This window comes from Oncorhynchus clarkii, chromosome 9, assembly GCF_045791955.1.
Source record: "Oncorhynchus clarkii lewisi isolate Uvic-CL-2024 chromosome 9, UVic_Ocla_1.0, whole genome shotgun sequence".
Classification (NCBI taxonomy): domain Eukaryota; kingdom Metazoa; phylum Chordata; class Actinopteri; order Salmoniformes; family Salmonidae; genus Oncorhynchus; species Oncorhynchus clarkii.
This window is the reverse complement of record NC_092155.1, coordinates 53,542,833-53,566,952: the sequence shown is the minus strand read 5'-3', so window position 1 is coordinate 53,566,952 and position 24,120 is coordinate 53,542,833. Positions and strand designations below refer to the sequence as shown.

At 41.4% G+C, this 24,120-nt stretch overlaps 1 protein-coding gene across 19 annotated transcripts in view; it reads left to right on the top strand.

Moving 5' to 3' along the window:
* LOC139416537 (kinesin family member 1B) overlaps positions 1 to 24,120 on the top strand; it is a 107,422-nt gene that overhangs the window by 62,826 nt on the left and 20,476 nt on the right. For 14 of the 19 annotated variants that reach the window (XM_071165276.1, XM_071165269.1, XM_071165266.1 and 11 more), the window contains 11 exons: positions 11 to 94; positions 341 to 533; positions 848 to 920; positions 12,952 to 13,054; positions 13,640 to 13,788; positions 14,442 to 14,620; positions 16,996 to 17,133; positions 18,171 to 18,425; positions 21,955 to 22,073; positions 22,621 to 22,706; positions 23,008 to 23,137. In XM_071165276.1, the coding sequence (XP_071021377.1) occupies positions 11 to 94; positions 341 to 533; positions 848 to 920; positions 12,952 to 13,054; positions 13,640 to 13,788; positions 14,442 to 14,620; positions 16,996 to 17,133; positions 18,171 to 18,425; positions 21,955 to 22,073; positions 22,621 to 22,706; positions 23,008 to 23,137 (1,509 nt within the window). Of the gene's footprint in view, positions 1 to 10; positions 95 to 340; positions 534 to 847; positions 921 to 12,951; positions 13,055 to 13,342; positions 13,376 to 13,639; positions 13,789 to 14,441; positions 14,621 to 16,995; positions 17,134 to 18,170; positions 18,426 to 21,954; positions 22,074 to 22,620; positions 22,707 to 23,007; positions 23,138 to 24,120 lie in introns of all 19 variants that reach the window. The other 5 variants (XM_071165274.1, XM_071165272.1, XM_071165278.1 and 2 more) reach the window with 3 other exon arrangements.

Here is a 24,120-nt window from a genome sequence, read left to right as displayed (position 1 = left end):
CTGGCTCCAGTGGTTGTCCTGATGGTGCCTTGTGAGGGATCGGAGACCTATGTCAACGGCAAGCGAGTTGGAGCGTCAGTGCAGCTTCGCTCAGGTGTGTATTCCCCACAGCTGCATGCAGTTGTATTTCATGAAGCGTTTTCAGGAATGTTCTCTCTTCATTTGCATGTAAAGTGAAGGATCTTCACATTGACATCTTCTCTCCACTGATAGAAATAGACTGGAGAAGGTGTTGACGTGAATTGCTATTTAATGACAAGAATTATTGAATCTCTTACTACTTGTCTTTTGAGCTCAATGCCTGTTTTGTTTCGACCTTGCGCACTCCCTCTTGTCACAGGAAACCGTATCATCATGGGAAAGAACCATGTGTTTCGGTTCAACCATCCGGAGCAGGCGAGGGCCGAGAAGGAGGAGAAGGAGAAGGAGACCCCAACAGCAGAGACCCCAGTAGAGCCAGTGGACTGGACCTTTGCCCAGAGAGAGCTGCTGGAGAAGCAGGGCATCGACATGAAGCAAGAGATGGAGAAAAGGTATGTACAGGACCGAATACAGTCATGTTGATCTCATGGACTGTCAGTCCTGGTATACTTAGCTTAGTCTATGACTTTGAGTGATTACGTTTCCCTAACTAGCCCCATCCCTTGTATTTGTACCAAACCACGCGGCAGAACTGCCGTTGAGCTGAAACGCAGAGACAGGATTGTGTCTTTAGAAGGGGGGACTTTGAGAGGTGGATAGCTTCCACTCACAGAGTTTGAGGCCTATACTTTGTTCAATGGCGAAGCATGTTTTTGAATAATTGTGTATACAATAGGATTTAATTTGTGTGTTTCATTCATTCTAGATTGACTGAGATGGAGATCTTGTACAAAAAAGAGAAAGAGGAGGCAGACCAACTTCTGGAACAGCAGAGACTGGTAAGCCGTGAAACTTTTAGCAAATTAACTTCTCTATAACCTGTAGATTAATTCAGTTTTTTTTGTGGGGGGGCCACAAAATACCTGATAGTTTTGTTTTTGTGTTGAGATTAAATGAAATATGCTACAGGATACAAAGTTATAGCATGGTTTTCCTATAATAACCTTGTGGATAGTTCATTTTGATAGCTAGTTTTGTCATTAGACATTATTTTCCCCGCTTGCTCTGTTGAAGTCTGACTAGCACTAATTTCTCACTGCTGACACCTTTTGAGACACTTCTATTGTATGTGCGTGTGTGTGAGTGAAGGAGAGAAGCACGTACTTTTACTTAGCATGTCTGTTCCTCTTGCATGGGAGTGTGAATCCACTATCTGGTCTGAGATAAGGAAGAGCAAAGCCTTTGCCCCTTGACTTCTGATTTCGACCAACTTGCTGAAACAATTTGATTCAGAGAGAATTATATTGCAAAGCATTTTTCCCTGTTCCAAATCCTTATTTTCACTCTTGTGTCTTCTAGGTTTGAACTGAACCTTGCAAAACAGAATTTTTGTAAATTAATTGTTGGCTTTGTATTATTTTTTATTATGACCTCAATTCAAATTAATTGAATTAATCAAGTACCAGCTCATTGGCTCAACAAAATTACAGTACAATTGCCAGTGATCTAGCTTTGGTAACGTTTTACTGCTTTTGCATGGTTCATGTTTTGTAGCATGTTTTCTTCACTTCCTTTCCCAGGCTAAGTTGCAGAGATATACAGTTAAACTGGTCAACGATGTGGCTACTGTGGAATGTCTTGGTTTAGACTTCTATTCTAGTTTTTTGCTGTTTTGTGTTGAGTTTCTACGCTCTTCAATGCAGTTGCTGATATGTACAATGCATTGTGATAACCAAGAGTCCTGCTGTAGTACTTTTTGAAGGCTAGCGACAATGTGGTTTCTCATTGACTTCTTTTGTCATTCCTTATGCTAGCCTCACCTGTGCCTTTTGTAAAGCACACTGAGGGCATAACTCAACTGAATTATCAGTGCTCGGGTTTTAATCAACGAATCACTAAAAATACTTTAATTCTCTGGTGGTTTGATGAGCATAACTACAAACGTATGATATTCAGACTCTTACTGCATACACGTATTTGTACACCTATTTCCAACCAATGTCTCTAGTCGCAGATACAGTCATCAACTTCCTGTTCTCTCTGGTTGTGATCTGTAATGTACTTTGTCTACCAAAATGAGAAACTGCATTTTCTTCCAACTAACGTCTTCCGTGAAGTGGATGCATTAACACTTAACCTCACTTCTGTCTGTCCTCTCTACTGGCTTTCCAATAAAACTGCAAGACTACTTTTGTCCTCTCAACCACTGCTAACACTAGAGCAACTCTAAAACCAACTCTAAATCTTCTTTCACGTGGACCTCGAATGGGGAAAGGCTACCAAAATGTGTGTGCCTTTTTTTGCATGCCTTTGTAGCATGTTTGGGATCCCGCTTTCAAGTGCCCATATCGTCAATTATGAAGAGGAAATAGTACACAACAAATCAGATCAACACCTGTCCTTTTTTTTCTGTTCATATTCTGTATCTAATCATGATAGTCATGCTTTACGTTTACTTTTAATATCAATATGCAACATTGGGAATGATATTGGCCTACCTGATCGTACATTTTCTAAGTACAATTTTGTAGATAATGTATAAAATATTTCCCCATTTCAAAATATGAGAGCTCTCCGCAGAGGTTACTCCTGATGGTAACATCTGCAAAAGAGTGTTCCAGCACTAGAACATGCATAGGAAAGTTACCTCCAAGAAATAAGCAAAGCATTCTATATAAATCCATATAATTTTACACTAAAGAGCACAATTTTATAGGATTCTTCTGAATTCACTTATTAGCCTGAGGCCAGAACCAATGCGCAAACCAAGGTCTTAGATCTATAAAAAGAAAGTCAATGGAAGCCACTGTCAGTATTAGGTTTTTGTTTAAGCTGGTTTGTCCCTGAATTTGATGAATGATTTCTTCCTAGACTTATTTTTCTGGGCATGGAAAGCGCATGTCCTCCTCAATTTGTCATACATCTTGTATAACTATGATGTATGCGAAAGTTTGAGGGTGTTTTTAATCTGACCAAAAAGTATATTGTTTTACACTGAAAATGGTTAGAAAAACGTATGCAGATGTAGAAAATGAGTAATTATATAAATTGAAATCCTACCCAAAAACACCCCGTGGCAATAAAGTTCCCATGTTGCATATTCATACTTGTATCCTTTCCTTTTTTTAAAAGCCATCCTTCCTCTTTTTGATTTCCCATTTTAATTTCTTCATTTTGTTGGGAACCTCTTTGGTTTGTTTCCTGTTTTGTTTTTTCAAGGATGGCGACTCTGATAGTGGCGATGACTCAGATAAGAGGTCTTGTGAGGAAAGCTGGAGACTGATCACCTCCCTGAGGGAAAAGCTGCCTCCTAGCAAGCTGCAGTCCATAGTCAGAAAGTGTGGCTTGCCCAGCAGTGGGAAGCGTCGGGAGCCTGTGAAAATGTACCAGGTTCCCCAGCACCGACGCATCACCAAGGATGCCAAGTGGGTCACCATCTCGGACCTGAAGATCCAGGCAGTGAAGGAGATCTGCTACGAGGTGGCCCTCAACGACTTCCGCCACACACGCCAGGAGATAGAGGCCCTGGCCATCGTCAAGATGAAGGAGCTGTGCGCCGCCTACGGCAAGAAGGACCCCAACGAGCGGGACTCGTGGCGGGCTGTGGCCAGGGACGTGTGGGACACGGTCGGGGTAGGCGACGAACGCATCGAGGATGTTCTCACCAACGGTAATGGGGGAAGAGGCGGAGGGGGAGCAGGTGTGGTGGCTGACCCCATGGATGACCTCAAGGTGCACATTGACAAGCTGGAGGATATTCTGCATGAGGTGAAGAAGCAGAACAACATGAAGGATGTGGAAATCCGTGCCCTCAGGAACAAGATGGTCAAGATGGAGAAAGTCCTGCCACTCATCACCCCAGAGTGTCAGACTTCCAGCCCGCCTACCACCAGCCCCCCTGTTAGCGCCCCCAGAACCCCTAGTCCTCGGGAGGGCCGACCCCTGGTGCAGGCCGAAGGGGAGGAGGGCGAACTGCAAACTGTGGGTGACGACTCCACCCTCCGCCGGGGCCATATGCGCTGGATGCGGCAGGAGCAGGTGCGCCTGAAGAGTCTCCAGCAGCAGGAGATCACCAAGCAGCTTCGCCGGCAGAGCGGCCCCCACCGCTTCATCCCGCCGGAGGACCGCAAGCTCCGCTTCCCGTTCCGAAGCAATCCCACGCACCGCAACTCCTGGAGTCCCGGCACCCACATCATCATCACCGACGAGCGGGTCATTGAGCTGAAGGTGCCAAAAGAGGCCTTTGAAGAGGAGGAGGGGGGGGGTCAGGTGCAGGCTGAGGAGGGGGGAGAGCCCGGAGAGAGAATGGCGACTCCTGTTATTCAAGCCACCTACCCCCAACAGCCAAGCCCCTCCCCACAGCCACGCAGATGTAAAGACTTGGAGCAGGGCCCAAGCCAAGGCCAGGGCCAGAGACAAAGCCATAGAAACCACCAGCATCAGCAGTCCCATGAACGAAGCCGCAGCAACTCCTTCAACCACCGCCGAAATTCTGGTTCTATGGACCGCCGAAACTATGGTTCCATGGACCGCCGATCCTCCGGCTCCATGGAGTCCTTGCAGTACTCTGATAAGGGCAGGAAGCAGCAGCAGGCCTTCTATCAACCCCGGCACCACTACCAAAACCAACAGGCCCAACAACCCCAACCACACCACCAACAGCCCTGCCACTATAACAGCATGCCCTATGGCGCCAACACCAACTTCACTAGTTACCAGAAATATCCACAAACTGACCAAGCCAACCATCAAAGCAATTTTCAGGCACCACCTCGAATGCGCAGGCAAATGTCTGCTCCTAATCTGAAGGATCTGAAGGCTAGCCGAGAGACGACAGTGTGAGATGTGGGAATGAGGAATTCTGTACTTTGGTAGACAAACACATTACAGATCACAAAACCTCAGAATAATTGTCCACAGTGAGACAAACAGCTAGAACTGTTACACTTTTTGCACTTGAACGGTGTGTTGGTTGATCCAAATTTCAATGGTATGTGTATAACGAAAGCACAATTGACCATTTCAATTGCATAATCTATCTATGCCCTTCCTCCTGTATCCGTTGTGCTGCACTGGTTGCTATTTCAACATATGCAAATGAGGAGAGCTGTTGTAAGGAATCAAAGCCAACACAAGATAATGGGACTTTTTGTGTCATCCATTTTAAATCATGATAAATCATCATACATTTTTTATTTGTTCAGACAAATGATTTTCATGGTTGATCATCTGCGTTTTACACTGTTTGCAGTTTTAGTTCTGGTTTATAATGAATGTTATTTTAGGTATTATAAAGATGAACCCTTGGCTAGGGAAAACAGGGTTGTTTCTAAATCCTTAGTTCAAACCCTTTACCTTGGTGTCTACAAAGTGCCCAACATTTACAGTCAAACAGTATTTACTCTGTTCTTTACGAAACCCAACTCCAGGAAAAATAACAAACATTCTCACCCTTTTATTTAATTTGGTACACTAACCGGATCTGCCAAGTGTACATTTTACAATGTTTGTTATATCATTTCGGGACAGTAAGTGTTCTATCATAATTTACCATGTCACATTTCAAAGGTTTTTACATTGACCTGTTGTTATTATCGATATGGAAGTTAGCAGCTAATTAAGCTACACATCAAAGTGACTGTGTAATACAATATAATCTGTATGTAAATTAGATGATGCATTCATTGTGAATTAATTTACTGTGCACAACCAACACTTGACTGCCTTTTGAAAATGAATGAAGACTGATCGAATGGAATCAAAGAAGTGCCTTAATGATTCACTAACACATCATTAACATTGCTCTGCATTTACAATCTGGTATCAAAGACCTTCATTGGCTCGGTCTCCCTATAACTTTTTGATTCAGTTTTAACACTTGCCTACAGAACGCATACTAAATGAATACCTTAAATTGCCCTATACTTGTAACCACTAGTGCTGAAAATGTACCAAATTAACGAGATTGGGGAGACAATGCCTTATTATTCCTTTTGGCCACCATGAGTAAAACAATGTAAGCCTCTTGTCTTCATAGTTAGTGTAAATGAAAGGAAACAGGTATTTTTACTTAAGATATGCGACTGCCACCGTACATTGTATTTACAAAACTCAATTGCACTTTCTTAAGTCATGAAGAAGTTGTACTCTCAATCGTATTACAAAAAAGTGAGAGAATATGGACAGATCTGTCTTAAGCACCGTTTTTTTTTGTACTCTATTGTTTGAGATGTAGATGTTGATTTAATGAGATCTAGCGGAACATCATTCTGTTAAGACCAACTGCCACACATTGAGTTTAAAAGCTAGGGTCTTGCTTTTCCCACGGGATGTGTTCTATGTACCGTACTAAAACTGGTTGTGTCCCAAATGGCACTCTATTTCCTCCTTAGTGCACTACTTTTGATCATTGGAGTCTGTTCAAAAGTAGTGCACTATGTAGGGAATAGGGTGCCATTCGGGAAAGCGCCTGTGGATACTGGGTAATGTATTAGATTGCCATTTATTTATCTCTGGTTCAGTGACTCATCAGACCCACAAAATGCAGCTTCTTAGGGAGAGGATGTCCAACCAAGGGTTACCATGGTTTCAAAAGACTCACCCTCAACTTGGGAGTAACAGAAAGAATGAAAGTCTTTGCATATTGCATATTTCAGGAGAAGCATCCATGTCCAATTGGATTTGACTCGAACATGTGATTTCATAAATTGTGGGCTAGTAAGTTTGTAAGTCTCACTTTCTACTGTTGTAAATACATGACACATTGAATGCCATTTCCATCTGTAAAGAATGGAATATGTACACATCTTGTTCTGTTTCCCCACACATTCATTCTTAAGGATTAGTTTAGCGATTAGAACACCGCCCTGAAACAATTTATCTGATAACATGCATTTATCTCTATCAATTACACTGTGTAAACGCTGTTGACAGACTTCAAATGAGATAATTATTGCCTCATGAGTTTGCCACTGATGCTGTTAGTCGACTCTTCACTTCTGAGTGATTTAAGTATTCTTATCTCCTATACCTTAATAGCTTACTTCGCTGCCTATCCCTGAAGAGAACCTTGTGATTTCCAAATGCAATGGCCAACGCCGATCTCTAAATGACTTTCTTTAAAGAAAACATTTAATTCAGGATGCTTAGAGATTTGTGATATCCATTGAACTTTCTGAGCTACAATATGTTATTGATAACTGTAGATAACAGAATAATATAAAGTTATACTATTTACTCTACCTTTGTGTGTAACGCAAACCAAATGGCAAAAATCTATAGGACATTTTCTTCAACCGTTTGCTTTCTTTACATTTAAAAAGTGCTCTTGCTTCTATGACTATTTTGCATGCCTTCAAGTCAATGTTCCAATAAATAATGTTATTTAACACATGCATCCGGTGCTGACAGCTTCTCAAAATATTACCTGGAGAGCTGGAAAAGTAGTCAGTGAAATGGACAATGTACAGCTAGCTATATTGTTCTTTTGAAATATATGTTATGTTAGTGTCTGGTCAGTGTTGTTAGTCTATCTGAATATGATATGAAGTGCCTCGATATGGCTGTGTATCAAGTTGTTGTCCCGTAAAAGGCTAGTACTTTGTGCAAAAAATATTGGAACTTCATTGTTCACAGGTTTTATCAAGGATATAATACATACGTTTGTGTTGCTGGAGATCTATTTTCGAAGTATGACTGAAATAAAATGTTACAAATGCAGGCCTTTGCTTGGTGTTCAACTTGTTTACTTAAAATAATCATACTGGTTTCCCCCCCAAAAACCTAACATTTCTCAAAGGCCAAGCAGCCTCGTGTGAATTGATATTGAACATTTGGTTGTACGTTAAATAAGATCTGAGGGAGGGATCTCATGATACTCCGTATCAGCATACTATTAAGTATCATGGCATGAAAACAAAGCATGAAGAGGGTTGAAATTGCTGAGGAATACAGTTCTACTGTTGGAAACAAGCAGCCTGAGGTTGTCATCCACACACTAGCTAGATTTCCATCCAATTTGCGACAGATTCTCATGTGAATATTTTAAAATCAGTATAAAGAAAATATGCTATTTTTTTTCCCACCAAACGGACTTGTTACCGAAACAAATCAGTGCGTGATTTAAGTAGTGCCCACAAAATGTACTTTTTCGCTTAAATGTACATGTGCCGATTAAAAATTAAATGCGTTTCCATCGCATTTTCAACTGATCGTTTTGTTGCAAACTGTTGAGTTAAATAGCAAATGTGCCTACTCTGATTTTGGTTAGTGCGCTCCAGCTACAGTTCGCAGTGTGGGTAGACTGTGCCGCCAGGTATGCTAGTCTACATGACGAGATTATTATGGATACGAGCGAGAGTATTTGTCAAACGATAGACAAGCATCCATAATAATTTCACCAGAATAAGACCATCTATTTATTGGAAAACTGCACTTTCACCACCCTGTGCAGTTCATTATTGATTTAATCTGTAGCCTAATAAACTGCATGGTTTCCCGATTCGTAGTGGGAAGACCACACACACAATATCATCACGTGACACCAGGTTTACTTAAATATGAGGGTTGTTATATTAATATTTGCGCATAAAGGCGTTTCCACCGCCATTTCTCACATATGACCTTTTACCGACACAAAAAGATCCCATCATGTCGAACGAACACATGATCTGGCGGTATTTATAAAATTGTTCCCGAAACTTCCAGTTTCCATAACAACTGTGGTGATTTAATTTTGTACGGTATGACTTTACTTGCATAAAAACTGTGGATGGAAACGTGGTTACTGTTATATAAAGCACATTCTATATGACCATATACTACTGTATGTTCCGTCTTGTTTGTGTTTTCGAGTATCAGAAAAACATTTAGCTTAATTAATCTAATGACCTCTGTAGTTCATAAATGAATGTCCACAACAGTTATCCATTTCTTGAACGAAATGGTTAATTGACCCAGAACTCACACAGGCTACTGTTAAGATGTAGTTTACGCCAAATAAATCAACAACCAGTATCTTAACTCACTACACTGTAAGAGTAGAGTAGTCATGATTTAGGCATACACAGTTCAGGCTCCAGTACTTGAATTGATGAAGGCTGATTTAAAAAAAATGTAACTGTGGTTTATGTTTAGAATTCGAATTACATAGCATGATACATCACACAAAGGACTACACATTGTCTTCATAATTAGAATACTATGTGTTAGCCATGCCCTGCTATTACCACAAAATAGTGCTTTTTGGTTTGTTTTTACAAAATACACTAAGTAGGTGCAGTCTAAAATAATGATATTCAAAAAAGTTTTTCCCAAAGAAAGTTCATTAATTCTATTAGACCTGAGGATAGTAATTGTTGCTTCAAACTTTAAGAAATGTACCTTTTAAACACCTTTAACTTGTGGTTTTCCAGGTGTTAACGGAAGTGAGAAATGTAGCTTTTTCACTTAATCATTTTTATGTGATGATATACTTTGAACATACCATCACCACATTTCCATCTTAACATACTGAACACCTTGACAGATAGTGTATTTAAAAAGTCTGATTTTTCATATGAAATCCAAGCATATCATACCTGCAATATAAGATTGAAGGGGGGATATAGTACATCCAAATAAGAGTAGTTTCCTGTTAAAAGTTTTAGAAATACTTATTACCAATTATATTTAAAAGTATTATCTTAATTAGAGAGACAGTTTTTGTCTTTGTATAGGTGGACTCACCTATACCAAATGGCACCCTATTCCCTGTATAGTAGGGCTGGCATGATACATTTTTTTGGGGGGGGTAGTTCAGCTTTAATATTGCAGATAGAATGTGGCTTCCATCAATGTAATTGTCTGCATCATTTCCAATCCCCCATATATCATTTTTGGTAAATATATACAGTACCAGTACCAGTTTGGGCACACTATTTTCTACATTGTAGAATAATAGAGAAGACATTACAACTATGAAATTACATATGGAATCATGTAGTAACCAAAAAAAGTGTTAAACAAATGAAAATATATCTGAGATTCTTCAAAGTAGCCAACCTTTGCCTGAATGACAGCTTTGCACACTAGGCATTCTCTCAACCAGCCTCACCTGGAATGCTTTTCCAAAAGTCTTGAAGGAGTTTCCAAATATGCTGAGCAATTGTTGGCTGCTTTTCCTTCACACTGCGGTCCAACTCATCCAAAACCACCTCTATTTGGTTGAGGTTGGGTGTTTTGTGGAGGCCAGGTCATCTGATCCAGCACTCCATCTCTCCCCTTCTATAGAAATAGCCCTTACAATGTCTGGAGGTGTTTTGGGTCATTGTCCTCTTGAAAAACAGATGATAGTCCCACTAAGCGCAAACCAGATGGAATGGCGTATTGCTGCAGAATGCACCATCACACCACCTCCTCCAGGCTTCACGTTGGGAACCACACAAGCATCCGTTCACCTACTGTGTCTCACAAAGACATGAAGGTTGGAACCAAAAATCTCAAATTTGGACTCATCAGACCAAAGAAAGTATTTATATCGGTTACTTGAACTCTGCGAAGCATTTATTTGGGCTGAAATTTCAGAAGCTCGTAACTCAAATGAACTGCAGCAGCGGTAACTCTGGGTCTTCCTTTCCTGTGGCGGTCCTCATGAGAGCCAGTTTCATCATAGTGCTTGATGGTTTTTGCGACTGCACATGAAGAAACTTTAAAAGTTCTTGACATTTTCCAGATTGACTGACCTTCATGTCTTAAAGTAATGGACTGTCATTTCTCTTTGCTTATTTGAGCTGTTCTTGCCATACTATGAACTTGGTCTTTTACCAAATAGGGCTATCTTCTGTATACCCTCCCTATTTTGTCACAACACAACTAATTGGCTCAAATGCATTAAGAAGGAAGAAATTCCACAAATGAACTTTTAACTAGGCACACCTGCTAATTGAAATTCATTCCAGGTGTCTACCTCATGAAGCTGGTTGAGAGAATGCAAAGAGTGTGCAAAACTGTCATCAAGGCAAAGGGTAGCTACTTTGAAGAATCTCATGCATAAAATATATTTGGATTTGTACAACACTTTTTTATAGTTACTACATGATTCCATGTGTTATTTCATAGTTTTAATGTCTTCTATTATTCTACAATGTAGAAAATAGTAAAACATTTCATTAAAACCCTTGAATGAGTAGGTGTGTCCAAACTTTTGACTGGTGGTGTGTGTGTGTGTGTGTGTGTGTGTGTACAGACGCCTCACAAGTCCTCAACTGGCAGCTTCATTAAATAGTACCCGAAAAACACCAGTCTCCTTGTCAACAGTGAAGAGGCGACTCTGGGATGCTGGCCTTCTAGGCAAGAGTTGCAAAGAAAAAAACATATCTCAGACTGGGCAATAAAAATTAAAGATTAAGATGGGCAAAAGTACACCGACACTGGACAGAGGAACTCTGCCTAGAAGGCCAGCATCCCGAAGTCGCCTCTTCACTGTTGACGTTGAGACTGGTGTTTTGCGGGTACTATTTAATGAAGCTTCCAGTTGAGGACTTGTGAGGCGTCTGTTTCTCAAACTAGATTCTCTAATGTACTTGTCCTCTTGCTCAGTTGTGCACCGGGGCCTCCCACTCCTCTTTCTATTCTGGTTAGAGCCAGTTTGCACTGTTCTGTGAAGGGAGTAGTACACAGCATTGTACCAGATCTTCAGTTTCTTGGCAATTTCTCGCATGGAATAGCCTTCATTTCTCATAAGAAGAATAGACTGACGAGCTTCATAAGAAAGTGCTTTGTTTCTGGCCATTTTAAGCCTGTTATCGAACACACAAATGCTGATGCTCCAGATACTCAACTAGTCTAAAGAAGTCCAGTTGTATTGCTTCCTTAATCAGAACAACAGTTTTCAGCTGTGCTAACATAATTGCAAAAGGGTTTTCTAATAATCAATTAGCCTTTTAACACAATGTGCCATTGGAACACAGGAGTGATGGTTGCTGATAATGGGCCTCTGTACGCCTATGTAGATATTCCATTAAAAATCAGCCGTCCCCAGTCATTTACAACATTAACAATGTCTACACTGTATTTCTGATCAATTTCATGTTTTTCGATGGACAAAAAAGTTGCACGCAAAATATTACGTAGAGCAGGTTTTTAAAGGACCAAAGAGTTTGGTCTTCATGTTTTCATTACTTTCATTACAGTATAACATCCAACATTGAGTCTGTTTCTGCCTATTGGTGGGTAGTGCAGAGGGTGTGTGTGTTTGTGATATGAAAGGCGACATTGTTCCCCAGAAGACACTGAACAAAAAGCATGATGTCATCGGGACAACTGTCTCCTGCATGAACGACACCCCTCATTGGATGACACTAGACTCCGTTTCAGCCAACCTCTTCAAACTACCAACCTCTTAGATACTTTAATGAATCAGTTTGAGTGCAAAATTAATGTTCTTTTAATTGTCACTTTGTGTTAGCATTACAGTTGCTAGGTTAGACAGTGAAATGGTTATGAAGATGAAATGTATCTCATGAAAATCGACGGTGTGTGTGACTCCCAAGCTTACCCCTCTCATCCCTTTTCCCCATTAGCCTGGTTCACACGAAGGGCTAAACCAAGCAGACTAGGACCGAGCTGGCCTGGTTAGGTATCAACCATAGTTGCTGGAAAATATAATGCGAAAAGGAAACATCTGAGCCAGCATAGTTTGTTTGGTCCTATAGGGTGAATCAGGCAACCATCTATATTGATCCCCGCAAGACATGCTAGCTCTGTCATGGTTGTGGTGGTGTTGTTGTTAATGATGGTGGTGGGGGTTTGGCCCACCTTCTGTCCTCCCGTCCTGTCTGTCCATTGGCTGACGGGCGGTGTCCGTTCTCTCCTCTCTGCCGTGCTGTGCAGGTCTATGAGAGCAAGTTGCAGGAACTTCAGAAACAGGTGGAGACCTGTTCACTGGCTGTGGAGACGCCCGATGAAGAGGAAGATGAAGAGGAGGAAGAGGAGGGTGCGTTCTTCTTTCAATCATGGAATAGAACAAGGAATAGAATTTCGCTACTGTTCATGAACCAGGGACTATATTCATCAAGCATCTCAGAGTAGGAGTGCTGATCTTGGAAGAGGTCTCTCCTGTCCATGTGATCTTGTTCATTTGAACTCTGAGATGCTTCATGAATACAGGCCCAAAAAGCCATTTCAATTAGTTAAATTGAACTTTTTTAATGTGGCCCTGTACTGCACCTGTGTGTGTTCTTTTCATGAGAAAAATGTGTGTTGTCATGTTGACTGCCCATAGAAATCACCCACTCATCAGAAAAGATTGATCAAGGTAACTGAACTCCAAGTAAAACAGTCTTATGACTAATGATGAAACATTCCAGTCTTCCTAACCAGCACAACCACATACATTTACTAGTGTCAAAAACAACCCCCAACATTGAACCCATGAACAATACTTAACGTGTGTGCGTGTGTACTTAGAGTTGTGTGTGTCTGTCTGTGTGTGTGCATGTCTCTGTGTGTCTCTCTGTGTGTCTCTTGTGTGGAGTTGAATATATTTGCCACTCTTTGACAATGTCCCCTATCCCTGCAGTGCCCTGGACACAGCATGAGTTTGAGCTAGCGCAGTGGGCCTTCAGAAAATGGCGGTACCATCAGTTCACCTCGCTCCGCGACCAGCTGTGGGGCAATGCGGTCTACCTGAAGGAGGCCAACGCCATCAGTGTCGAACTAAAGAAGAAGGTAACTATTGTCACAGTATACACTCCAATTCAGTTTAAAAACCCAATTTAAACTCTTAATAATATTGAATATTGAGAAATATTATTATATTCTTAACCAAATTCTATCAAATTTGGGCCGGTTCCTGAAACGCATGTCCATTGGTGTTGGGAGATGTTCGCATAGTTTCAAAATAGCTGAGTCAATGGCTGCATAGCAATAGTTTTAAGTAGCTTCCTCTCCCTGTCTCCTCTCTGTCCTCTGCATTTATGTGAAAACGCAGGATAGGTGAAAGTGGTAGATGAGTGCTGATCCGCTGAGCACAATGTCAATGTACACCAGAGAAATATAATTACTAGAATGGGAATCCCAATTCAAGTCAATGTCATATTTACAGTACCAGTCAAGTTTGGACACACCTACTCATTCAGGGGGTTTTCTACATTGTAGAATAATAGTGAAGACATCAAAACTATGAAATAACACATAGAATAATGTAGTAACCAAAAAAGGGTTAAGGGTTTCCTACTGCTCTTTATTTATCACAAGCTTCTACTCTCCTATTATTTATGCCCTTTGGCATTCTTTTCTTTTCTTGAACATATTACCTCAGGCAGGACTCCACCCCCGCCTTCCTTTTTGACCTCTCCTTCTCCACCTCCCCCATCTTTCAGGTGCAGTTCCAGTTCGTATTGCTGACGGACACCCTGTACTCACCACTTCCCCCGGAGCTTTCGCCCCCCGAGCTGGAGAAGGAGCGCGACTCACGCCCGTTCCCCCGCACCGTGGTGGCTGTTGAGATACAGGACCTGAAGAATGGCGCCACGCACTACTGGTCCCTGGAGAAGCTCAAGTAAGACCCTGGGTCATGTTCATTAGGGCACACTGTAGCAAAATCGTTTTGCAGCAGAAAATTAGTGTTTCTTATTGGGCAATTCCAGGTAGTCCCTCCATTTTCTTCCATTTAGTCCCTAATGAACACAAACAACCCTGGTCTCCTAAAGTAGTAAATTAGTTGATTCTGGGGTCAATCCTGGGTCAACTACAGTCATTTTAGCAAAGGGGATTGAAATTCAGTTTAAAAACTGGAAATTGCCAATTACTTTGGATGTTAAGATGATCAATTACACAGGTTTCAATTCACTTCCTGCATTGAGTTGATTTGGATTCATATGATATTGCCACAGCTTACCTTGATTTTCATTCTCAGTTATGATATCCGTGATGCCATCCCTCTTTGCATTCTTAAGGGAGGTGTATGATAAAGGGTACAGGACCTATATTCACAACACTCGCTGATCTAGGATCAAGTCACACCTGTCCATATACTATTCATTGGTATCTAAAATGCAAAAGTGATCCTAGATCAGCACTCCCGTTATATTGGTGCTGTATCTGATAAAACTAAAGTGTATGTGCATTGATTTTAACCTGACTCAATTGATCTCAAAACCCACGATTATAAATGTGAAAATAACCCCCATAATGTTTTTGCATATGAAATTAGTCTTTGCATTTGTCAGAGATTGTTGTCCCATAGTATGTATTAGAGATACCAAACTGCAAAAAATGAATCCCTGTTTAAATAAGAATATAAACGTTTTAAAATGTTCTCCTCGGGTTTGTACACAACTTGTTACGTACTTATTTAGGGTCTCCTGTATTCAAGGCCCTGAGTTGAGTTGGCTCTAAAACGTTTGCCTCCATTTTTGATTGCAGAATCATTAACCCATATTTTTTTCACCTGACGATTATATCTGGTACTATCCCCAAGGTTTGGAAGGTGGCCCATGTACTACCCCTTCACAAAGGTGGTGACTCTTTGTGACCTAAATAACTATCGCACTATTACAAAACGTTCTTGCCGAGCTAAAATGTTAGAATCCTTGATTAAATCTCAGCTTAGGTCTTATCTTTGAAATGTATCAGTCAAATTTTAGACCGGGTCACAGCGTCTCTGCTGCTTCACTTGTTATAAATGATGTAGTAAATTGTAAGGCAACATTGTGCTGCCCTTTTCATTAACCTGTCAAAGGCCTTTGATACTGTGGATCACTCTACTAATTCAAAGGTAGTCCATTGGTAAAAAATCTTTCTGACAATCAGCACACAATAGAGCAGGACACAATAGAGCACATAAAAATAACTTTAAGCATATGTACTTTGGATGGTGCCCACATTGATCGTGTCCTGACCTACAAATATCTGATCATCTGGATAGACGAAAAGCTGTCTTTTAAAAAGCATATTGATGAGTTAGTTTTGAAGCTGAGAATTGCCTCCCAAGTGGTGCAGTAGTCTAAGGCACTGTATCGCAGTGCTCGAGGCGTCACAACAGACCCAGGTTCGATCCTGGGCTGTGACGCAGCCGGCCACAACCGGGAGATCCATGAGGCGGCGCCCAGTGTCATTCGGGGAGGGTTTGGCCGGCCGGGATGTCCTTGTCCCTTCGCGCTCTAGCAACTCCTGTGGCGTGCCGGGCGCATGCACTCTGACACGGTCGCCAGTTGTATGTTTTTTTTTCTTCCCCCGACACATTGGTGCAGCTGGCTTCTGGGTTAAGCGAGCAGTGTCAAGAAGCTGTGCGGCTTGGCAGGGTCGTGTTTCGGAGGACGCATGGCTCTCGACCTTTGCCTCTCGACCTTTGCAGCGATGGGACAAGACTAAATACTAATTGGATATCACGAAATTGGGCAAGAAAAAGGGGTTAAAATCTAAAATAAAGAAGCTGAGAATTTAAAATGGCCTTCTATAGAAGAAAGCTGAGACTATGGCGACATTTTCTATATATGAATGCAGCTGCCACTTCATTAAAGCCGTTCGATGCATATTACCATAGCGCTCTTCGTTTTATTACGGGCGACTAGTTTAGTACACGACTGCATTCTCTACCAGAAGGTTGTTTGGCCATCTGATGTAACCTAAGTCAATATTTATTAGATGTATTGGGTGAAAGAGACCTTGGTCTTAACATGACTCGCTGACAAAATAACGGTTAAAAAGTTAGAATAATAATGAACTGTTCACACTACTTGGCTAAGCAGAACTGAGCCCAGCTTTACCGCGTTGGCCTGGTTTCACATTCGTATACCATAGTTGCTGGTGTGGACAGTGCTGGAAAGGAAAAGGTGGAGAGAAAATAGGTCGGCACAATAGGGTGATGGGAAAACGGTATCGGTGGAATGAAGCAAAACTGTGGTCTAAGTGGAACTCTGATGTGATTTGCAGGCAGAGGCTGGACCAGATGAGAGAGATGTACGACCGCGCCGGGGAAATGGCTTCCTCCAATCAGGACGACAACGAGGGGGCTTTGACTGGAAATGACCCCTTCTATGACCGCTTTCATTGGTTCAAATTGGTGGGGAGGTACGTATGACACAACACTGGCTAAAACAATTCCTTTGTTCAATTTTTCTTGTTAGACTTGTATTTGTCACTTCTGCTGTCTTTGGTTGGGTATTTTAGATGTAAAAGAGTTGCTTTATGGAGTTGAAAAGCAAAGCGGTTGGTTTTGTTATGTGGACGGATACCCTCAGCTGTTTTCAGGAGCTTTCATGAATCATTCATGAAATGGAATCCATTTACACTTCCGCGATTCCATTATTCATTTTTATGTCTGTGCTGTTGGATTGTTTCATTTTCTGTCCTTATAGCCTCATGTTTTAATTATTTCACATCTTTCAATAAGCACCTTTCATTTATGTTTTATGTTGATAGCGTACATTCTGTGCCCTTATGATGTTTTTTTTGGTTTTTTGGACCCTTACAACATTTCACTTTTCATTTGTTAATTTCATTTGGTGATTTATTTATTTTTCTTTAATTTTATCAATGTCATTTCATGTATACAGTATGTCCTTGTTACTAATAACTATGTCTACGCCTTATGTTTTTGTACAAAAACAATTGTTGTAACAATTCTGTTTGTGTTTCCTGTGATGTAGTGTTTCAGTTAAATAAGACTATTACTAGTCTTAAAGTTAACACTAGACTACTAACAAATGTAAGTAAGCTTTTGTTCTTATAATTCAAAAGCTGTTTCTCTTGTTAACATAACTTTATCAATATGGACAGTGTCAACAATATACATTTTAGCAATTTAGCAGACGCTCTGATCCAGAGCAAATTACAGTAGTGACTGAATACATGTAACTTTTTCGTACTGGTCTCAAACCCACAACCCTGGCGTTGCTAGCGACGTGCTCTACCAAATGAGACCAGTGTATCCCTCTCCAACTGTGCACCATGACAGACTTTAACCTTCAAGTCAGTCTTTCACATTACAGTACAATCTACTCAAGCCAAACTATAACTCTTTCCATTGTTAACTTCACTTGGCTGCTTGCCTCCCTGCATCCCATCACCCTCCCGGTCCTCCCCTTGTACCCTTCCCTCCCCCTTAGCTCCCCCATCTTCCATGGCTGCGTCAACGAACAGCGGCTGGCCGACCGCACGCCCTCACCCACCTTCTCCACGGCCGACTCAGACATCACAGAGCTGGCGGACGAGCGACAGAGCGAGATGTCGGACTACTTGGATGACGAGGCGTTCGTTGACGACACCAGCTCAGACGCTGGCACCGAGGAGGGCTCGGATATCTTCAGCGACGGCCAGGATCCCTTCTACGACCGCTCCCCCTGGTTCATACTGGTGGGAAGGTTGGTGACCACCCATGATGATGATCTGAACCACCATGTCAGTCATTTTGTGACCGTGTCACATGTGACATTTACACAGGCTCTGGAAGAGGGGGTGGGGGAGAAGAGTGCTGGCTCATTTCACTCAGGGGCAAATGCTAACTTAAACTTAAATTCAATGTTCACTTAGTCCACATACAGTGAGCTCCAAGTATTGGAACAGTACATATTCTGTTTTGGCTCTGTACTCCAGCACTTTGGATTTGAAGTGATACAATGACTTACAGACGCACAAATATCATACTCCCCCCAAAATGCTAACCTTCCGTTATTGAGAGGTTTGCATGTCTTGGGGGTATAATATTTGTGCATCTGTACATTTATTACTCATCATTATTCACTCAGTATTATCCGTAGTCATGGTAACATCCACATTAATGTAGAAGGGTTCATGGCACATACTATATTCTTATTTATCATAAAAGTGACTCAAATGGCACAGTACATTATTTACCATTAATTTCTATTGGGCACAAAATAATCTGGAACACAACCAAAACAAACAGCAAATGCATCCAACACATTTGGAGTCACAAGCTTGATGTAGTCATTGCGTGCTATGAATATGGGATCAAATACTTAACTTTTTACTACTTTGATACAAATATAAGTGAATAAGTCCCAATAATTTTGGTCCCCTAAAATGGGGTGACTATGTACCAAAAGATCTGTAATTTCTAAACGGTTCAACCTCAAATTAAATCTGACACTCTGCACTTTAACGTCATTGTATCATTTCCAATCCAAAGTACTGGTGTACAGAGCCAAAACCACAAATGTGTCACTGTCCCAATACTTTTGGAGCTCACTATAAGTAGAGTTTTCACTTAGTTATGCATTGATTCCCCATAAGGGGGGTGTGTGATAGTTAGCGCTGTGAAGAGTAGCTTTGGAGGTACTAAAGGCGTCTTTTCATTATTTGGCTCCCATATACGATTATAGGGCTGATGATATAATTGAAACGTATTCCCACCCATCAAAATTATCTTGTGTGCTGAGTAGTCCACTTACACCTCAAACTGTTGGGTTTTTTCAAATGTCTCATTCATTGAATTGAGTGCTCTGAACTAAGTGTTTGTGAGGTTAAAAAAAAATTTCAGGCCATGGAGGTTTGTCTGACACAACCTATAAAGCATAGAAACAAGTTATCACTTATTCATACTGTGAGTCTCTAACATCCCCTCAGTGTCAATGATGCAAGGATATCTGAGACATGTCTCCTCAGTTGCATCCCAAATGTCATTCTTTTCCCTATAAAGCGCACTACTGTCTTTATTGCTGATTTTTTTAAAAGTAGTGTGTAGGGAATAGGGTGCCATTTGGGACTTAACCCTTTTCTATGTATTGCATTCTGCAAGATGGTAGACTGAAAAGAAGCATAATGTGTCACACTGCTATGGAGCAGTGTCTTATTTGTAAAGGCCTCATTTAGAATCAAGGCAGGCAGAGTAGAATATTCTAGAATTAGAATAGAGCCAGCACCGTCATCCTCCAGGCGTGTTTCATCTGTAGATATAGAATGACATTCTATTTCTATGGCTTAATACCGCTCCGCTCCAGATGCCACCATTTTCTGCTCCCGGGTGAAGTTTCCACTATGTACAGATCTAGGATTAGCTTTCCCTCCCCCAATCCTCATTAGCGGAGAAAATGCTAAACTGACCCAGTATACAGTAGGGGCGACTTCACCCTACAACTCATCTGTTTTTGTGGTATCTGTAGTGGTTAATTCATTGTCTATTTGTTTTGGTGTTTATTTTTCATTACCTTATTTTATTATTTGAGTTGTATTTTGCTTTGCTTTCTTTTCAATGTCCGTAGTCATATTTGTTAACAGCATACAGTACCAGTCAGAAGTTTGGACACACCTACTCATTGAAGGGTTTTTCTTTATTCTTTACTATTTAACACATTGTAGAAAATAGTTAAAAAAAAGAAAGAAAAACCCTTCAATGAGTAGGTGTGTCCAAACTTCTGACTGGTACTGTATGTGTGATACAATGGCAATGATATCAATTATCCATATAATAACAATGATGACGTTAATAATTGTAGGAGTGGAGGTGATACTGATTTGAAATTCACATTAATGATACCAAGTAAATAACCTTAGTGGTAAAAAAAAATACTACACATATGTATTTATAGTACATCTGAATAAACTCAGTTTGTATTTCAGATGTCATAGCCACTGCATCTAGTCTGTCTGCATCCCAAATGGCACCCTGTTCTCTATATAGTGCACTACTTTTGACCAGTGCCCATAGGGATCAAAATTAGTGCGCTATGTAGGCAAGAGTGCCATTTGGGATTCAGACTCGGAGTCAGACGGCAGATCGATGCAGGCCCAGCCAGTCTGTCCTGTTAACAGCCCTACCTGCGTCATCATGACTAAAGATATTTGAGCTATATTTCTCCTCTCTCCTTCGCCTCAGCATTGAGTTCTCCTGCACAGGGAGGGGGAGAGTTAGGGCAACGGGGGCGCTGCAAATCAACCCCCACAAAGCAACAACACGTCAATGTGTGACTAAAGCCCGTCGACATAACAAGCGAGTCGGCTCTGACTGCTGCATTTCAATTTAGCTAGTATTGCTGTTTTACCAGTCAACAACATGGCTGAAAGAGATTGTTTTTATTTTTGCTGCAATATCAGTTGTCTGTCATTTTAGCAGTTTGTCTATTTTTGTGTTTGTCTATTCTGAAATATCTCTTAATTTGTGATAGAATGCATTTCTGAGTTTACCATAAGGTCACATCCCAAATGGCACCCCTTTTCCCTATACAATGCCCTACTTTGACAAGGTCCCATAGTGCACTACTTGTGACCAGAGCCCTATGTAGTAAATAGGGTGCCATTTGGAACCTGACCTCAATCACTTCAGTGATCATCTGATGATTGTAACTAAAAGTGTGCCTCTCGCCCTTGCACAAATGTCAATTGAGTCATAGTGATTGGCTATTGGCTCATTAGATCTCATATTATACCCCTTCCATGTGACTAGGATGTATTGTCATGACGCAGATGGCTCAAGCTTAACTTCTTTAGGGCCTTCTGTACTGTCATTGAGTCATGGTCAAATTCATTTAAATACCTATTAATTCATGAAGGGTTCAACCCTAACTTCCGCTTCAGTAAAATGTTCACTTAGTTTAGTTTCTTGACCAGTGGATGTTAGGAATGCCTCTAAAAGACACTTGAATAGCTACCTACATAAGGACTCCATAACATTGTATATTTTAAACCCATAGATACAGCACTCATAAGCAGTATACGGTTTACTGATGCAGTATGTTATGTGCTATGAACTTCTTATGAACCCTTTAACTAAATGTTACCGCATTCAAATTAAGAAAGTAATGAAATATCCGTGTCACCTTTTTTATTGACAAATATAAATTAATTTGACCAAGCCTTGTGAGGCAAAAGCAGACCCCAATAGGGGCTTGTAGGGTCAGATCCTCACCTCTCTCCCCCCTCCTTCCCCCATAGAGCCTTTGTGTACCTGAGCAACCTGCTCTACCCCGTGCCCCTGGTCCATCGTGTCGCCATAGTGACGGAGAAGGGCGATGTGCGTGGTTTCCTGCGTGTCGGTGTCCAAGCCATCGCTGGTACATACTGCTCCATCTCTCTCTATTTCTCTCTACACACACCCTCTTTGACAAGATTCAGACCTGGGCCTGTATTCACAAAGCGTCTCAGAGGAGTGCTGATCTAGGATTAGGTCCCCCTGTCCATTATCTAAATGGCAAACTTATCCTAGATCAGCACTCCTACTCTGAGACTCATTGTGAATTCAATTAGTATGTTATATACTGTCACATAATTGTCCAATCCTGCTCCTTGAGTATGTATCCAGGTAGAATGTAACAATGTGTGTACAGAATGCGACAAGGCACCCTAATCACAGACCACATTCACTAAAACCACAACAAAACAATTTTATACAAGAAAATACCAGATGTAACTCTACAATGAATCAGAATGACTGGAAGAAATGTTGAAAGGCCCTCGGTTTTATTGTGACCTGAGAGAGAATTCCCAGAGTCGACTGCTTTGTGCTCTTTGAAGAGACGAGTCTGCTCTTGTCAACACACCACGTTAATAACTGGGGCTGACGAACGCGATGACAATGACTTGTAAAACGTGTCTTTGTAGCTGACGAGGAGGCCCCAGACTACGGGTCAGGAGTGAGACAGTCGGGAACTGCCAAGATATCCTTTGACGACGAGTACTTCAAAAAGGTAAGGCCACGTCAGACAAACACTTTTTTAAATTTATTTTTTATGTTTATGTTATAGCCGATCCCGAACACAGATTGAGCCTAGTCCTGTTCAATGGGGATTCTCCATTGAAAGTGCTTTTTAGTCTAGGACTAGGCTTAATCTTGTCTACATTCCATACACCTCCCAATAAACATGTCTTTTAATCAGCAACATTTTCTCAGTGTTTTTTTTTTTCTTCAAATGTTCACTATCAAAGCAGCTATATGCTAATATCTCACTCCCTCTGTCTTTCTCTCTCTTCCTCCCTCCCTCCCATCAGAATGACTTTCCTTCCACAGTCATGACCTGCTCTGGCCTGTCTCTGGAGGAGCTGCGCTTCGTGGAGGGCCAGGGTCAGAGTTCAGAGATCATCACCCCCTCAGAGGAGCAGAACAGAATCAATGACATGGGTAAGGAAGGAGAGACCGGCGCAGCTCCAAGACCCTCTCCTCTCATTCGTATTAAGCCTACATCTCGCCGGCCAATGGCTTGAATTGAGTGGGAATTAATAGTGGCAGACAGTGTTGTCCCTAAATTATTTTCCAGGTAGGGCTCTGCAAAGGCACCCAAATTAGCATCCAGGGCCTCTTAAACCAACATTTTCAACCAAATGTTTGTAGGCGGGGGAGTGTGGATGGCGTCCCGCCTCTACAATGATGGGGGAAACGCTGGTGGCAGATATTCTTATTGAAGGTGGAGGATGAATTGAAATAGGTTGATACAAGAGTTGGAAATGGCCTTCAGTCATAAAAATCAAATAGATTTAAATTACTAAAGTTCACGAGGCAGCAGGTAGCCTAGTGGTTAGAGCATTGGGCCAGTAACCGCAAGGTTGCTAGATCGAATACCTGAGCTGACTAGCTAAAAATCTGTCTTTCTGCCCCTGAACATGGCAGTTAACCCACTGTTCCTAGGCTGTCATTGTAAGTAAAAATGTGTTCTTAACTGACTTGCCTAGTTAAATAAAAAATATGTTTTTGGCTAATGTGAAACTCTGGGTGTAAAGTGACATCTGGTTGGTGCAGTCATATCTAGTTTCCCTTTGAAGGACTTTACAATAGTCCACATAAGCCATTTGATAGAAAAACATAATAAACTTTGACCATAAACCTTCCTTTCATTGTGCACTTTATTGAGCTTTTGAAATGTAAGTAAAGACGGAAGGAGGAGAGGGAGAGGGGAAAATATGGAGGGAAGTAGAGAGAGTTGGTCTAGCAGTTAAAGCCACTGTCTCTGGCACATGTATGGTCCCCCTGGCTGCGTTGAATAGAATCCCGGCCCTACCAGCCTTCTCACCTCTGCATCTACCCACATCCCCCTTCCCGTTATACCTGTCTCTATCAATAAAACACTAAAATCCTGGCCTCCCTAGTGGTACTGCGGTTTAAGGCAC